The sequence below is a fragment of the Akebia trifoliata genome, chromosome 8 (genome assembly GCF_017979445.1).
Source record: "Akebia trifoliata isolate Shusen 1 chromosome 8, ASM1797944v1, whole genome shotgun sequence".
Lineage (NCBI taxonomy): Eukaryota > Viridiplantae > Streptophyta > Magnoliopsida > Ranunculales > Lardizabalaceae > Akebia > Akebia trifoliata.
In genome coordinates, this window is record NC_141382.1 from 47,116,639 (window position 1) to 47,135,423 (window position 18,785).

Here is an 18,785-nt window from a genome sequence, read left to right on the forward strand (position 1 = left end):
CTCCCCGCAAGAAGAGTTTTGAGAAATAGGTTTTCTTGACTTCTTCATAAAGAGTAATTTCTTGCTCTTGCGCGGAGTAACTCTTCGAAAGAGTAGTTCATACAAACGCATCCAAACGACTTCTAACTCCCCGCAAGAGTCAGAAGTAGCCAAGGAGTCCTATCCAAACGCCTACTTAGATTCTTACAGTTGGCGAGTAGGTTATAAAATTTTATCTAAGGGGTTGAAATGACTGATTTTGGGATTTAAAAAAATGTTTATTTTTTATTTGTTGAGTCAATGATAAAGAAGAATATCTTATTCTTGTAGGAAAATATGGTGTCACCATTATTATAGGAAAATATGATATCTACGTGGCATGTATTAATTGGAGAACAAAACACGCCACGTAGACACCGTTCCCAAAGAACAGGACACCGTTTGGGATCGTGCTCTTATTTTTCGTTACAAGTTGAAGTTGAAGTGACTTAGATCATTTTCTATTTGTCTATTGGAATTGACCGACGTCAAAGGGGCATATCCTCAGTTTGAGAACATTGGGGGTGTAAAAAAATATTAATCAAAACGATAGAGGGTATGTCTAAATCACATTTAAAAAAATATATAGTATAATAAATATTTAAAACCCGTTTTTGAACTTTAAAAGGGTTTGACCCGTCCGAGACGAGACGGACAGATCTCCTTTCGTCCACCATTTCTGTTTTGTTTCTAACTTTCTTTCTCTGTTTGTGTGAGATTCTCTTTTGGTTTTTGTCTCTGTGAGATTGTTGGATGGAGAAGGAGAACAGCTTTCCTTTTCGCGATAGCTTAGCGAATACGATGAAGAACGATAGGCGATGGAAGTCGAAACCTCTGAAGACAAGCAAAGCCTCACTTGTCATGGCTTTCTTCTCTTGTCTCGCTTGGCTATACGTTGCTGGAAGGTCTCTCTCTCTCTCTCTGTAATTCTAATTCTCCTAAGTTTCTCGATCGAATCAGGTTGATCGATAGATCGATCACAACTCGATCTTGGATTTCTTCTCTTCTTTAGTTCTAATTTGTTTGGCCTAATTTGTGAAATTAATCTTCAATTTTATTTGAATAACTAGATTGTGGCAAGATGCGGAGAACAGAATGCTACTAGCCAATCTTCTCAAGGAGAATTCAGGCCAGGTTTGTCTCCATTTCGATTAATTTTGATTTCGATATTTTCTTTGCGAAGTGCAAACTCAAAAGAGAAAAAGAGGTTTTTTTTATTTTAATTTTTGTCTTTTTTTTTTTCTTTTTTCTTTTTGGTAGCGACCGAAGGTCCTTACAGTTGAAGATAAGCTAACGATTCTTGGATGCAAGTAAGTTAATTTTTATTGAAAATCTATAGCTCATTTGTTTTTTCGTTAATTGGGTTTTGGCATTAAGACATTTGTTGGAATGATTTTTCAGAGAGTTGGAAAGGAAAATTGTGGAAGCTGAGATGGACTTGACTTTGGCAAAGAGTCAAGGATACCTCAAGCACAAACCACAAACTGGGTCTAACCAAAAGCTTCTTGCTTTTATTGGAGTTTATACTGGTTTTGGTAGTCATTTGAAGAGAAATACGTTCAGAGGGTCTTGGATGCCCAAAGGTCAGTTGGCATTCTTCCATCCCTCCCATTCTCATAGCATAAATTCTAAATAAATAAATAATAATTATATATGATAAAATGCAAAATATGATTTGGGTTATGTTCTTTCAAATTAATTAGAATGAAAAAGTTAGAATAGCTGTGCAACATTGCTTTTGAAGTTTAACGAGTCTCTTATTGTTTTGGTCACTGCTTTCTATAGAGAAAAAATTATTTTATTCTCCATTAGAGCTATTCCTAAATTTATTTGAATATGCTCATATATGATAATGTCTTTCCTAGCCTTACTGCTCATTTTTCTAAACATTCTCATCTTTGTTGTGCTCGATTTATGAACTTTTTGTTTCTTGATATCTCAACATTCAATTCCGTTAACCATTATTGGTTCGTCGTCTTCTTGTAAATTTTTTTTTCTCCCTTTAATTTGCTTGGTACATGGCGATCACATAACATTCCCCACATTGCTCCTCCACATCATCCACCTAGCTCTAATTCTACAGGTCTCATATCCTCATCAATTTCTCCATCTTTATGTATAAGTGAACCAAAATAATCGAAATGACTTCTTTGGGTTAATTCTCTATCAGTCAAGCTTAAGTACTGCTTTTCATCACTAGGACTGTGGTAATTGCAGTTCCACAGCTTATGTTCTGCCTTGGTTGTACTCTACTATGTGTAGGGTATTTTGAGTTCGATTAGAATTTTAAAGCTAGGGTAGAAGGAAATTGGGATCGGGTAGTCAAATTACTAATCTACACTATAAAGACTGATTTAGCAAATTATGAGTTGATTACTTGATTTAGCAACTTATGAAGTGCTCCTTGGAGAAATGACTTGATTTTTAAAACTTTCTACATTCTAATTACCAATACTTTCCAATGAGTCCACTATATAGAAACTTTCTAAACTTACTGTGACTCTTTTATCTTGTGCTTTTAGTGTGACATAATATTGTGCTCCACCCCATTCTAATGATTACTTCAAGGTGCTTCGATTTGTGTTTGAAAATTACAATGTGTCCTAAGAGATGCATTATAATGTTGACCTGTTATCAAAATTGTAGCCCTATAAAAAAATTTCTTCCAATTTTGAGATCTCAAAAGGTCATTTAACTTGAGTGATACCCCGACTCTCCCATGGGAACTTTGACTCGGTGGATGACATGTGACTAAAAGTTGGCATCTGTCAGACTTGTTTGACTTTATAATAAGAATTTCATATGAGGTGGGTGAGTTGACATATTTATCTCCCATGCTTCAAATTGAAGTATCTGGTTCGGAAGGTGCTTTTATGCATGAATGGTATGCTTACCCTAATTAAGAATGGTTGACAATGCACAAGTGCTTGTATTCTTCCATCTTGTGTTAATGTGAGTTAGAACATCTGTACACATTACCACATTAAACGAGCTTTGTCTGTTGGCTGTTTATGAGATTTACTTGGGGACAAGCTTTTGAGTTCTAGATTTCATTAGAATTAATATATATATATATATATATATAGGGTCCCGTTCAGCAACAAACATTTTGGCAAAACATTTTTCAAAACATATATATGGGAAATGTTCAGCAACAAACATTTTGACAAACATTTTTCAAAACATGTATATATATATGGGTCTCGTTCAGCAACAAACATTTTGGCAAAACATTTTTCAAAACATGGGTTAGAGGTTTTGGAATGGGCTGATTTTTGGTGAGGATGATCTCTACAGTGAGGAGATCATCCTCACCAAAAATCAGCCCATTCCAAAACTTCTAGCCCCATGTTTACAAGTTGAAAAATCGTGGACCGTCCATTTTTTGTAAACCATTTTTGATAGGGTTAGAAGTTTTGGAATGGGCTGATTTTTGGTGATGATGATCTCCTCATCGTAGAGATCATTTTCACCAAAAATCAGCCCATTCCAAAACCTCTAACGCATGTTTTGAAAAATGTTTTACCAAAATGTTTGTTGCTGAACATTTCCCTATATATATATATTGGTCGGAGTTTATTAACACATTCCCGTGGTTTGCAGGTGACGCATTAAGGAAACTTGAGGATAGAGGGGTGGTCATGCGTTTTGTTATTGGTCGGAGGTCTTCTAGAACACTTAAAACTTGTGTTTCCTTTCTACTAAGTTGTCATTTCTTTTTTCCGTTTTTGTGCATAAGTTTGCTTTGAATTGGCTAATCGTCTATCATTACTTGAATGTTGGAAACTGGCAGTGCCAATCGAGGTGATAGCTTAGATCGTAATATTGATGAGGAAAATCGCCAGATGAAGGATTTCTTGATTCTTGTAAGTTAATTGGATTTCAGTCTCTATACACCTTTGAATATTTCATTCTTGTGCCTTTTGAATTTAATGACAAACAACCATTTTTTTAGTTATACAGAATATAGTGTCTGTTTGGTCGTGTTAGGTCGCATTAAAATTCATTTTACATATCCTTAATTGGATTTTTCTTGATCCTGTGACAGTAGACCCTGGCCAGATTAGCTTCAATGTTCTTTGTCTGACATTAATCTTGACATTGAACTAGTCTACATGTTGTTTGTCTGACATCAATGAAAGTCTATTCTGATGCAATAAATAATTCAAATTTGTATTTTATATAAAATTTTAACTCCAAAACATAAATCATGAAATAAAAATCTTAACACAAAAACTTAAATGATGGTATGATGAGTGTGTCTTTTCAAACTCAGGCAATTTATTCCATCCCTTTTCATGAGTTTTTTGGCTTACTCAAGAACTTGAGATGCTTTTACATGTAAATTACAAGGATGGTCATGAGGAGGCTCAAGAAGAGTTGCCCAAGAAAGCGAAGTTCTTCTTTAGTGCTGCAGTTGAAAATTGGGATGCAGAATTCTATGTAAAAGTTGATGACAACATCAACCTTGACCTTGGTAAAGTTTTAATAGTTCCTTTTTTTTTTTAAGGACTGGAATCGGTGTGTAAAATTCTGATTGGGAAAATTACTAAAAGAGAGTTAAATATTTTAATATTTACAAAAAGAATCTTTTTTTTTTTAAATTACCAAAAACGAATTAAGTCGCTGGACAGTCTAGCATTTTAGTAACTCGCTGGACTGTCCAGCGTTTTAAATGTAATTATAAAAGCACCCCACAAATTAATAAGGGCAACCCACACCATAGCCTAATTGTTTTGTCTTATATGGGTTAAAAGTTTTGGAATGAGCTGATTTTTGGTGAGGATGATCTATGAAGAGATCACCCTCACCAAAAATCAGCCCATTCTGAAACTTCTAACCGCATCAAAACTGGTTTACAAAACAAATGGACGATTCATGGTTCTTGAACTTGTTTTGATGCTGTTAGAAGTTTCATAATGGGCTGATTTTTTATGAGGATGATCTCCTCATCATAGAGATCATCCTCACCAAAAATCAGCTCATTCCGAAACTTTTAAGCCATATAATACAAAACAATTCGGCTATGGTGTGGGTTGCCCTTATTAATTCGTGGGGTGCTTTTATAATAACCCCCGTTAAAGCAAAACGCTGGACGGTCCAGTGTTTTAACTACTCCAAGGGCTTCGGTAAAGCAATGAATTTTAACAAATTAAAACGTTGGACAGTCCAGCGACTTAATTCGTTTTTGGTAATTTTTGAAACAATATATTCTTTTTTGTAAATATTAAAATGTTTGACCCTCTTTTAGTAATTTTCCCTATGTTTTTTTGTCCATAGAATTTTGTCACATCTTCCATACTGTTTTCTGGCTTATCAGATGGGTTAATTGGAATTCTTGAAAGCCACCGCGGTCAAAATGGTGCTTATATGGGGTGCATGAAATCTGGGGAAGTGATAAACGAACTGTATGTACTTCTTTTCTTCAACTTTATGGTTATTAATATCTGTTTCATCTACGATAGGTCTTGTAAAGGTGGTATTTCCTTTAGGTAATGCCACATCAGTTTATCACAGAGGAATAGCATGTGATCAAAATACCATAAATCAAGAAGAAAGAAATGTCAAACCCTAGGAGATAGTTGGGTATTGACATAAGGAGATAAGAAACAGAATGTAAAGGAGAAACCTTAAAACAAATTGAATATTAGTGCTCTAATACCATATTTAATTTGGATCAATGTATAAAGGGGGAGGGAGCAATAACATTGTTGACCCTTTTAAGGGAATAAAACAAAAATAACTCGTCTACCTGTACTTAATAAAAGTAAGGACTAAACTAATAAAAAAGAAAGATGTAAAGCTCATATAATTAATACTATCAACAACAAGTAAATTAAATCCCTTCCCACCATCCAGCATTCATTTTGCCATTACAACTTTTGAAAGAGAAATTATAGCACATATCTAAGGAGCATAGACACTCGCCAACTCATTGATCTATTTCTCTTCAATCTTAACTAATAATACATGCATAAATTGCAAACTTGGAAAAAGCTTTATGAGGGATAAATTTTTGCTGTAAACTAACTCATTGACCCAAAATTATGAGCATTCAAAAAATCTCAAGGGAAAAAAGGCATTTTTTCTATAAAGTTTCCGCCTTGGTTGTTAAAGGGAAAGCAAACATAGGAAGCAACACTTCACATCATTTTTTTAATTATCTCTGATATTGTGTCACACAATTTTGAAAATTGTTCACAACTTCAACAATGCATATACTTGCCATATCTTCATATTACTTTGCATATTTTTGGTCTTTTGGTTATGCTAAATATGGAAACATTTTGGAACTGAGAGGATTTATTTTCAGCTTTTGATCAATAAAATCCTTATTAATTTTTTTCAGGGGAAAGCCGTGGTATGAACCTGACTGGTGGAAATTTGGGGATGAGAAGTCGTAAGCATCTTGCTAATATTTGGTTCCTTTACTTTTTGCTGATCCCATCTTTATCCTACAAGTTTGGGTCACATTTGACTTCATTTTCATAGTTTTATTCGAGGAAAAGCAAAAGAAAAGAGGTGGCCACCATACAAGGAAACAAAACAAAGTAAAAGATACAAGATCCTCAAATGTCATATAACATATCACTTGAAAAGAAAGTCCTCAAGAAAAGCTCCTTTGAACTCCTTAAACAACCTGCTCCAAGAAAAGATGAGGCCCTAGATTTGATAAGTTGACCTCCAGAAGCAGATCCTCCTTCCCTTCAAAAATTCTGTTTTTCTGCTCTAACTAGATAACTCAACACATGACCAACAGTGTTATAGATCCTAGAATTCTCTTCTTAATATGAGTGATACAATGCATACCAAATCGCCAATAAAGAACTTACTGAGCCTTTCTTGGGAAGTCACAATGGAGTAGAAGATGATTGATCGACTTTCCAACTACCTTCAAGTAGAAGGAAAACATTGGTTATAGTCTTCTGTCTATTAATTGAATGATCAACGATTAGAAAGCCTTACATACAGAGAAATACATGTTGAAGGGCATGTGTCTCCCTCAAAGATTAGATATTTCTCATCTTAATCATCTGCCTTCACGAGGACTTCTCTGAAAGAATCGGGCCTCCTTGACCTATAGATCTTGTTTAGAATCTTACTTCTTATCATTCATCTTCAATTGAGCACATCCATCTTTGTTTCTTCACCGCTATTAACACCATTAGAGAGTCAATTCACAACTAGTGAGGGATTACTTCTAGACAAAAAGTTCCAAATATTTCATTGAATTTTTAAAACTACTAGTGGATTCTTCACGTCCAAAATTTTCCCAGTATCTTTTTGAATCCCTTCTCACGTAGCGGGAGCGTATAAGTCAATAGATTCAAAAGAAATTAAGAGATTGTGTTCAATGGAACACACATAATCAATTTGAATCAATAGATTCAATTAATAAACAAACAATAGCTTAAAGAAGATAAATAAAAGGACTGGAAAGTAACTAAGAGATAAAAGAGAATTGTATTGATATGTTTGAGTTCATTTAATTTCATTTTTTAAGCTCCTTCTATAGATAACTTCATCATAACGACTTAGAAACCACTTAAAATACTAAAAAGTAATTTTATAATCTATATGTAATATAATACTAACTTTCTAAACCTATTATAACTCTATCTGGACACTTCTAAGCACTTCTAATAATAGCCTAAAGAATAAAAACAAATTAGAACAAAATAGAAACCTAAAAACAAATTAGAAACTAGACAAAATAGAAACTTCCTAAAGTTGAAATAAAAACTAACCTAACAACTTCTAAATAACTTAAAACTGAACTAAACTAAATACATGTGACAATCAAAATTGGGTTGAGTATGGACTTAATCGGGTCAACCAGAACCAGGCTGGTCTATCCGAGTTGACTCGGTCAAACTGAGTCAATTCTGCCATGAAAATTCTCTCCTCTTCGCATTTTTTACAGTCCAACTTCTCTTGAAAATCAGGTAGATGTCCTACATCACTGGTACCAACATCACCTTGTGTCCAAATGGTATTAAGAAAATAACGACCTGATTCTACAAGCGTACAAACTATCCTTACCCATGTCTATTATGCATACGCTAGAGTCTGCGTTAGCTTTATTTACATTTAATTTTTATTTCATTTTGTGGTTGAAACATTGAAAGAAAAAAAAAAGAGCTTTGGCTAATAGCCGAATATCTGTAAGAAGATGGCAATGTGATAACCGATAAAAATCGTGGGGATATTCTTACTTGCTTCCCTCCTTTATGTCCTCCATTCTATACAAAAATCTCAAACTAAACACATAGTAACAAGATAAAGTGAGCAGCAGATCTCTTTTTGAAAATGTTTAATGGCATAGATTATTCAATAAGGAGCTCCTAACAAAGTTGGGAGGCATAACGAATGTTAAATGTCTCCAAATGTCAGCACATATCTATGTTGTCTAGATACTTCAACATTCCTAGTGTAACGATATGGCAGTATCTACATGACAGGATATGCTAATATTAGATACAATATGGCTACTATGCTGTGATTTTTCCTATTGTACTCTTTGTTATTTTCCCAGTTCATGACAACTTCCTCATTTGTTTTATTGATTTTTCTTTCCAGTTACTTTCGGCATGCAGCTAGTCAACTACTTGTACTCTCAAAAAATTTGGCTCGATATATCAACATAAACAGGTTAGTTATTAATTCCTTAACTGGTCCTCTGATCTCTTCCTTGGCTAAGAGGTGAGCTTAAGTGTAAAAATTCTGGTCATATGCAGTGCATCTCTACATACGTATGCTCATGATGATACATCAGTGGGATCATGGATGATGGGCCTTGAAGCAACCTACATTGATGACAATCGGTTTTGCTGCGGCTACTCCAGACAAGGTGAACCTGCTTCAATGGTGCTACTGAAATAATTGTTTGTCTACACATTCCTATCTCTAATGCATGGTGTGAGTATGGGTGTCAAAATCCAACACGGGTATGGAGTGTTGCATTTGACAATCCTAGAAAAATAGGATTCATGGACTCTGCATTATATTTAAAAATAATTTAGGCATAGAAATTATTTTGTAGTGGAATAAGTATTGTCATGGATTATGTGATAGATATCTTATGGTATCTACCATATACTTATGGGCTAGAAAATATATGTAAAGTTATATTCACTACAAAAAAAAATAAATAAATAAATCAATTGGAAAGGATTTAACCTATGATGCATTGGGTATGGGCATGGTTATCCTACCAATTTCCCGAAATCAATTGTAAGGATTAAGTTCACATAATGTTTTAAATGCTAAAGACAAACATACACAAATATGTGTGTAGATATGCAACAATAAGTCCATAATCAAAATAAGTTCAATAAAATAGTTTATTTAAAATTTCTTATGAAGTTTATAATGTGATACTGATATATTATGATATTCATATTAATATATGATTCTTCATGAAGGTGCCAACTTGGTGAGTTGGTGAAGTCTCTGAATGGTAATACTACATTCCTGGGATCAAAACCCCACCTTCACCTGTTTTCCCATCAAATATTTTTTGGTTTCATTGTAAAAGGACAAAACCTGACGTGCCTTGTATGATTGTATCTGAAACCATATCCACATCATATTGTACATTTGTACTAGTAAATTTTTTTTTTAATATACATGTATGTGAGCATTATAAGTAACAACTCATAACTATTATAAATGTTAATCAGTATCTTGCAACTAGGAAAGAAACACAATTTCAGAACCCCATCGTCACACTTACACCTATCAAATAAACTAAAAAAGAAAGGAAGGAAACAAAATTTCAGAAGTGTCACTGGAGTCTATGGAATGTTGAAGTCTGATATGTGTCCCCGACAGGGCACTTCGCCCTTTCAGAAGAATCTGTTCTCATTCATCTCTAGTTTTACTCTGTCCTGATTTTTTTATTTTTTTTATCGATTTTTTTCTTTTACCGCTTGATGAAACACAATCATGTTAACTACCTTATCTTTTTTTTCTTTCCAGACAAAGTGTGTTCCCTGGCTTGAGTAGCAAAGAATGATTCATTTCAAGTTTTGGTACATCCACCAAACACGTAAGATGATCTCGTCATTCAGGAGTTTAGTATAAGACTGAAGATGCCTTTAAAACATGCTGCATTCATTTTTTTGATGAGTCCAAAAGCAGTGGGATTTATTGATCAAGAGCGGAACCAACGAAATATGTTCAATTTTTGCTGATAGTGATACGCAGATTGAGTTGTAGCTATAGATATCGTCTTGCAGAATTTATATTGATTCACCATGTCAGAAACATCGAGTGATTGAGGCTCTAATTCTATATTATTCTGCTTTGATATTCCATTCTTGTATATTCATTTTCCATTTTTAAACACGATTGGCTTTTGATTGATTTGGGTTTCTCGTGTCTATAACTCATCATGGACGTGGCATTGGTTTTTTATCCGTTTGGAAGACTAATATACCGTTAAAGTTTAATCAAATCTGTGGCAATATTGTGGGTTAGATGTGTTGAAAATTGTACCAAAAGCTACCTTTTATTCCAATTCTAATTCATTTATTTGAAGTATAAGCCACTCTGCTTCCAGCTAATAGCCTGATCTTTCCCTTGTTAGGGTTGTCAATGGATCGGGTCAAACCAGTGATTTCATTTGATCCAATTCTATAGGGTGTATTGGGTCAGATCTGGACCTATAAGCTCTTACCTGCCAATTAGCATTCGCCATAGAGATCTTTTGCTTTTGAAAGAGAGATCCTTTAATGGCCCAGCCCTAAGATGATCAAATTTTCCATGAAACTTTATAAATTAGAATGACTATCAGGGCACATTGTTTTAAATCTCGTCCAAGTTTATCTTAGTATCGTCCACCAACAAGAAGAGTTGGCAAGTCATTTCAAAGACATGGTCTGTTCTAATTCTATGGCATTTTTTTAAAATTTCGTCCGAGACGACTCAAATAAATCGGATATCTCGTCCGAGACGACTTGATCTCATTCATAGATGAGACAAGATGTCAAAAACCATGTCGGAGTGAATATGGAATATTTATACAGTGATTTTGCCAACATGTATGCCTTAAAAGACGAATAAATGGTGTTTTGTGAATATTTAATCACTGGGACAAAGACAAAAAGGTAATTATATTCATGATATTGAACCAAGTCAAAAGGTAGAGATGCCAATAAATAAAACTTTGGTTGCTTTGCTAATTCAACAAAGTGAGGTGAAGAAAAAGTTTGCAAATGAAGGGAAATATCTCACTTATAAACGAATTTTAACAAAGAAAAAGAAAGGTAGTTTTGAAGGTAAAGTGAGTTTGCCAAAACCCTTCAATTTTTCTCCAAAAATCCACCATCTTCAATTTCTATGGCAAAATTTTAATCTGTGCTCTTCGGTCAAAATATTCTCTACTACACATCAGTAGAAAAATAGGTGCGAACGATGAAAATGAAAGTAAAATTGTCACTAAAAAGAGTGTTGATTTTCTAACTAGAAAGGTTTTACTCGGTTATAAAGATGTGCAGTTGGGTATCCCAAGGAAAAAAGATCTATGGTTATGTGTCTATGACACATCATCTGAGTATTGACCAAAGTGAAGACTTTTTTTATTTTAGAAAATCATTATTCTTAAAAAATAAAAAACAAATCAAAGTAAAATAAATGCAAATAAAAAATAAAGAGAGAACACAGCACAAAATTTATGTGATTTGACAAGATTGCTCACCCTCTCGGGGACTAAAATTAAAAAAAGAAAAACAAAGCCTTATTTGAACCCTTACATTGTGTTTGAATTGAGAGAAACAAAGAGAAGAAAAGAGAAAATAAATAAGTTTCTCTCCATTTCTCTTGTTTGGATTGTTAAAATGCGAGAGAAAAAAGAATTAGAGAGAAGAGAGAAAAAAAAGATTAATTTTATTTCTCTCTAAAAGTGGAGAGAAGAGGAGAAAAACCCTTTTAAAATATTTTATAATTCCAACTCTGCCCCTAGATCACTTTTAAGATATTTTAAATTTTCAAAATTGTCTCAAGTTCTTTCTTGTCAATCCAAACATGGTGGAGGGAAATTGAGTTTCTCTTCTCTTCTCTTTTCTTAATGAGTTTCTCTTCTCTCCACTTCTCTCAATCCAAACATAGCCTTAAAAAAAGTCGGTTATGAATTTGTAGTCCGAACAAAGACGAAATTGCCTCTAAGAAAAAAGTCGTGAAATTGAATTTAAAAAAGGGAGGGCTAGGTGTTCCACCACGAGCCCCACCTTCAAGTCATCACAGAATTGAACTTGTAGATCTGCTACTTGAAATAGAATCATTTATATCAATACAAAACAACTTCCAACAGAAGACAACACACAGATACAACAATCTTCAATATGTCAAAAATGAGTAGCGTTCAATGGCCAACATTTTGGCAAACACATTTTTCAAAACATGGGTTAGAGGTCTTGGAATGGGCTGATTTTTGGTGAGGATGATCTCTATAGTAAGGAGATCATCATCACCAAAAATCAGCCCATTCCAAAACTTTTAACCTCATCAAAAATGGTTTACAAAAAATGGACGGTTCACGATTTTTCAACTTGTAAAATGGGGCTAGAAGTTTTAGAATGAGCTGATTTTTGGTGAGGATGATCTCCTCACCGTAGAGATCATCCTCACCAAAAATCAGCCCATTCCAAGACCTCTAACCCATGTTTTGAAAAAGTGTTTGCCAAAATGTTTGCCAAACTGTTGGCCACGGATAGGGACCCGTCAAAAATATATATATATAGGGTCGGGTTCCTGCAACACACATTGCGACACACATATAGACAACGTGTTTGTCTTATATGGGCAAAAATGTTTGGAATGGGCTGATTTTTTGTGAGGATGATCTCTGTGACGAGGGGATCATCCTGGCAAAAAATCATCCCATTCCAAAACTTGTAACCCCATCAAAATTGATTTACAAAAATTGGACGGTCTATAATTTTTCAACAAAAATTGGACGGTCTACAAGTTTCATAATGAGCTGATTTTTGGCAAGGATGATCTCCTCACCACAGAGATCATCCTCACAAAAAATCAGCCCATTCCAAACATTTTTGCCCATATAAGACAAAACACGTTGTCTATATGTGTGTTGAAATGGTTGTCGTTTGAACCTGACCCATATATATATATGAGTAGCGTTCAACAGTTTGGCAAACATTTTGGCAAACACATTTTTCAAAACATGGGTTAGAGGTCTTGGAATGGGCTGACTTTTGGTGAGGATGATCTCTATGGTGAGGAGATCATCATCACCAAAAATCAGCCCATTCCAAAACTTCTAACCTCATCAAAAATGGTTTACAAAAAATGGACGGTTCACGATTTTTCAACTTGTAAAATGGGGCTAGAAGTTTTGGAATGAGCTGATTTTTGGTGAGGATGATCTCTACGGTAGAGATCATCCTCACCAAAAATCAGCCCATTCCAAGACCTCTAACCCATGTTTTGAAAAAGTGTTTGCCAAAATGTTTGCCAAACTGTTGGCCACGGATAGGGACCCTATATATATATATATATTAGAAACTTTCTGAGGCCTTAAAGAGAGCTAAACATTTTTAAATATATGGGCTAGAAGTTTCGGAATAGACTGATTTTTTGTGAGAACAATCTCTATGGTGAGGAGATCATCCTCACAAAAAATTAGCTTATTCCAAAACTTTTAATCTCATCAAAAGTGGTTTATAAATAATTGATGGTCCACAATTCTTCAATTTGTAAATTGGGGTTAGAAATTTCAGAATGTTCTGAAAAATGTTTGACACTTTTTAGGGTCTCCGAACACTCTCCTCTATGTATATAGTTTTTCTTTAAGAACGAACATAAAGAAATTATCGTTTAGAGAGGGAAAAAAAAAAAGGAGCCATTTTAGAACGGTGTACAATAATAGGATATTATAGTGGTAATAGGAATAGAGGATATCAAACCTCTTTACTTTTTTGGCTGTAGCTTTGTAATTTTTGCAATGTGTTAAAGTTTGTGTCAAATTGAATAATTAAAAGAGAATCTTGTCATCTCATATAAAACTCCAATAGTTGATATTTATGCCTATCTTGATAATACAAATCTAAGAGATACTTATCCCAAGAATAAATCTCAACCATTAGATTTTATATTTAAACGATTGGGATCATGTGTTTGTTTCATGAGTCAAGGGATCCTGACCCGTTATTTAATGTATTAAAACATCTCATATAGTAATGTCTCATAATCTAATACTTTAACACTACATGTGGACGTAGGAACCAACTCACAACTACTTTCATAGAGTCGTGATAATCTAACGCCCTCCTCCGACATACGCCCCCATCACAGAATCATATATCATTTTCCTTGGGATACACAAGAAAAAGATTTATGATTCTAAGTATCCCAAGGCAAATGGTCTACGGTTTTGTGATGGGGAAGTCAGAAAATCATTATTCACTTTTGTATTCATGACTTTTCCATTGTTCCAACCTAACCCACCCAAACCAAAATTTTATGAAGGTTTATAAATTATTCTTAAAATATTAATTATTTAAATCAAGGAATAATCTTTACCACCAACAACCCCCCCCCCCCCCCCCCTAAAAAAAAGAAAAAAAAAGTGATTCACATTCAAAATATATATATATATATATAAATACTCGCTTTATTTTTTTTTATTAAAAGTAAAGATTAAGGATAAAATAGATAAAATAAATCAAGTAGATTAGGAGAGAAAACACTATATATATAAATAAAAAAATAAAATAAAAAAGAGTTAAAGGGAAAGATCGGCCAAATCAAAAGATCTAGACACAGCCTTGCACCAAGACTCAACCCTTTTCTTCCTTATTTCCTCTTCCAAATTGGGCTGAAAAATGGTGGCTTCATTTGCATTCTCTCCCGCCTCGAAAATCTCTTTTTCGGTCCAAACTCCAACACCCAATCCAGCGGCATAGGCCGTCCCAAGAGATGTGGTCTCTATGTTAACTGGTCTCACGACCGGACTTCCCAACAAATCCGCCTGCAATATTTATAATTGAAAAAAAAAATTAAAATATAACTATAGCAATTTAGGGAATTAAAACATAGAGCAAAACATAAGAAATGTGTACAAAAATATATTGGTGAGGTCTCAATTTTAACGATGGTTTTAAAACTTGGCTGAGTTCTATTTTTCCTTGGACACTTCAAAACCATATGAATTTTTCGTGTGAATCAGATACCTTCTTAGGCTAGGCCAATAATTGACTCAAAGCAAAGAACCCGTTTAGATTGGTTTTGATGTCATATAAATACAACAATAAAATAATTATATCACTATCCTTCTGTAATAACATTTTTGTAAATATCACAAAATTTTAAAGATTATTTAGAAATATATCATTAAATAATTACCATAAAACCTCATACTGAATAATTATTTATAAAAGAGATATGATTGTGAATGATGTTAATGTCTTCACGTAGACTTTGAAATTAAAGACCTCCAAAATCATATTCTTTTACAAGTATCCCTAATAGGTATTATATTTTGCCTTTTAATGTTAAAAAGTAAAGGTTTTGTGGTCATTGTTCAATGATTTTTTTTATAAATAACATTTTGAGACTTTGATATAATAAAACACAATCCTCTGATCCACTTTGCTACAGTTTGGTGGGAGATAAGTGTCCCATCCAACTACAGTTTTGACGAGATAAATGTCTCATACAATTACAAGTTTTATGGGGCCCACTAAATTGTCTTTCTTATTCACCTCCTCTAACTTTACTATATTTTCTTTTTAACTTATTTTATTATTTTTTATATTTTGCCTCTTTAACCTCAAATTTTTAATAATATCCCTCCAACTTTTTTTCTTTCTGTTTTTCGCCTTTTAACCCGAAAGAGGATTGCCATGCTATAGGCACATGCGAACTCTAGTATACAAATAAACAATGACAACAATAGAACATTCCTTCTAAAAGTATGGGTTTTATTGTTATCATGTGGTAACATCTTTGTAAAAAAAAAAAAGGCTTTATAACATTTATAAAAAATACATAGATAAAGTGACAATAAGATAAAGAAAATGATTGTTAAAGCCATGATCTTGACTAAACAAAGATTCAAAACTATAATAATCCAAGGAAACCAAACATGAATCTGCATCAAAAGATTATTAACAGTTGCACCACCATCAACTCTAAGCAAGAACTCTCCCTTCTCATCCTTAGCCTCTCTGTTTTCCCATGCATCCTTATGCATTGAATCCAATACATCCCTCACTTGAAAACACATACTCTCAAGCACAGCACGAGCAATGTGCCTCATATGCGTAAACCTCGTGATCCCAACGCAAACCCCTCGTGCATCTTCACGCCACCACGGTGCAAACAATCCATTAAAAGCTGGCACGAAATACACCCCACCCGAACTCCCTTCACTCGCCGCCAATTCTTCAATCTCACTTGCACTGCTAATCATACCAAGACTGTCCCTTAACCATTGAACTGCAGCACCCGCTATGGCTATCGAACCTTCCAAGGCATAATTCGTAGGAGCGTTTGGACCGAGCTTGTATGCAATTGTGCTTAAAAGACTGTGAGACGCCTTGATCAGTTTGTCACCAGTGTTAAGGAGAATGAATGCTCCTGTTCCATAGGTGCTCTTAGCTTCACCTTTTCGGCATGCCTGACCCACCATTGCCGCGTGTTGATCACCAAGACAACCAGCGATTGGGATACCAGTTATGGGCCATCCCTTAGCAATTCTTCCGACAATTTCAGAATTACTTGTGATCTTAGGAAGGATTTCTATTGGAATTCCTAAGGTTTGTAATGTGGTTTGATCCCAATCAAGGGTTTTGAGGTTCATGAGCATTGTTTGAGAAGCGTTTGAGATGTCGGTGACGTGTATTCCAGGCGTTTTAGTGTCACAACCTCCTGTCAAGTTCCAAATCAACCAAGTGTCAATGGTGCCGAACAAAGCATCCCCTGTTTTTATAGATTTTTCAACACATTCCTCATTTTCTAAGAGCCAAAGGAGCTTCATTGCGCTGAAATAAGTGCTGATAGGCAAACCACATATGTCAACGAAATGGGCTTGTCCTCCTGGTAATTCTTTCTCTAATTTCCTGGTAAGAATCAAAGAAATTAAAAATATGGGTTCTGCTTAGAATCAAATAATAATAATAAAATAAAACCCAGATTTCATTCTCAAAATCCAGAACACTGGGTTTGTTTAAAATTGCAAATTAAGATCTTACATCCGAATTTTAAGTTATGGGTTTTGTTCAGATTCACAAAAACAACAAGACCCAAATCTTATAGAATAAAACATAAACCTGAAGCTCAAAAAAAAAAAAATTAACAAAACCCATAACTCAATCTCAAAATAAAATAAAAATTAATAAAACTCATAACTTAATCTCAAAATTAAAATATTAGAATTGTTTAAAATTAAATATTAAAAAGGACTCAAATCTTAATTGCTAGATGCTTAGATCCAAGATATGGGTTTCATTCAGATTCAATTAAACAACTCAGACCCAGATCATTTTTTATTTATTTTTAAATATGTAAACCTGCAGATTGAACTTGTTCGAGCATCCATCCAAACAATGGCGTTATGAAGAGGACAACCAGTTGATTTGCTCCAAACAACTGTTGTTTCTCTCTAGTTTGCAATACCAATCGCCTTTAATCCTTCATCTACATTGTGCCCATCAACAATCGCCTTATCAAGAGCCTTCGCCATGCAAACCCTCACACTCTCTAGAATCTCCATTGGATTGTGTTCTACCCATCTAACAAAGCAACCCAATATCTTAAATTAATTATAAATAAATGAATAAACCGATTTTTATTGAGAGAAAGAGAAAGAAAGAACAGAGAAGGTGGTGGTGGTAATTTGTTACCCTGCTTCGGGATAGAACTGAGTGAACTCGACCTGGTGAGAACCAACAACCTTAAAAAATCGATCATAGATTGCAAATCTCGCACTCGTTGTTCCCTGATCAATCGACCCAATAAAAACCTCCTCTTCTGCCATTCCTTTCGATCTCTTAGAAACTCAAAAGGTCTCTTAAAAACAAAGAAACATAGACACGGAGAGAGAGAGAGTTAAAATCTTGATTTGCTAACTAAAAAAAATGAGAATTTCGATATTATATGCCACGTGGATGTGTCTTCATACCTTTGACTTTGATATTTGCGAATTATCCTTTTTACAGTTGCAAGGAGGGTATTAATGTACATCCTGGAGTTCGGTTGCAATCTTACTCATATTATTAAATTCTGCCACGTGGTAAACCATCTTGGTTGCTTATCCACCCTTCGAATTAATATTTTTCTTTATGGGCTTTAGGAACAGGCCCATCCATGGACTTCAAGAACCAAATCAGTCTTCTATGTGATAATTTACAATTGTTAGGAACTTAAGAATGTCAATGGATTGGATTGGTTCTAAAATTGATACCAATCCAGTAAGAAATTTATTAGATCCGGATCCAATCGGATTATTCCTTTTAAGTTCTGGACCAGATTCAATATAATATGTTGTTCTGTATCCCATCTGATCCAACCCAAAAACCAATAATTTTGGATCAATCTATTGATCCACTCCAATCAGATTGATTTTGATCAAAGTATTTAAATAAAATACATAATTAATATATAAATTTTATCGGATCAGGCCCCTATTAAATCAAAACATGGTCGATCCAGAAGCAATCGGAATGGTAATCAATTTGGTTTCTTATTCAGATCGATGAGATTCATTTAGTGGGAAGAAATCATCAATTAGACTGATTTTACGT

General features: G+C 34.2%; 2 protein-coding genes across 2 annotated transcripts; one reads left to right on the forward strand and one right to left on the reverse strand.

The window, feature by feature from the left end:
• Positions 1–536: 536 nt before the first annotated feature.
• LOC147397282 (hydroxyproline O-galactosyltransferase HPGT3-like) lies at positions 537–10,368 on the forward strand. The gene is made up of 12 exons (XM_086452820.1): positions 537–923; positions 1,089–1,152; positions 1,279–1,328; positions 1,420–1,601; positions 3,622–3,682; positions 3,812–3,884; positions 4,372–4,495; positions 5,339–5,426; positions 6,368–6,418; positions 8,599–8,670; positions 8,757–8,869; positions 10,000–10,368. The coding sequence occupies exons 1-12, from the start codon at positions 772–774 to the stop codon at positions 10,020–10,022; spliced, it is 1,053 nt and encodes a 350-aa protein (XP_086308946.1). The 5' UTR covers positions 537–771; the 3' UTR covers positions 10,023–10,368.
• Positions 10,369–15,796: 5,428 nt separating this feature from the next.
• On the reverse strand, positions 15,797–18,093 carry LOC147397283 (glycerol kinase-like). The gene is made up of 3 exons (XM_086452823.1): positions 17,886–18,093; positions 17,553–17,774; positions 15,797–17,102 (listed from the first exon to the last, which is right to left on the reverse strand). The coding sequence occupies exons 2-3, from the start codon at positions 17,579–17,581 to the stop codon at positions 15,812–15,814; spliced, it is 1,320 nt and encodes a 439-aa protein (XP_086308949.1). The 5' UTR covers positions 17,582–17,774; positions 17,886–18,093; the 3' UTR covers positions 15,797–15,811.
• Between the last annotated feature and the right edge of the window lie 692 nt (positions 18,094–18,785).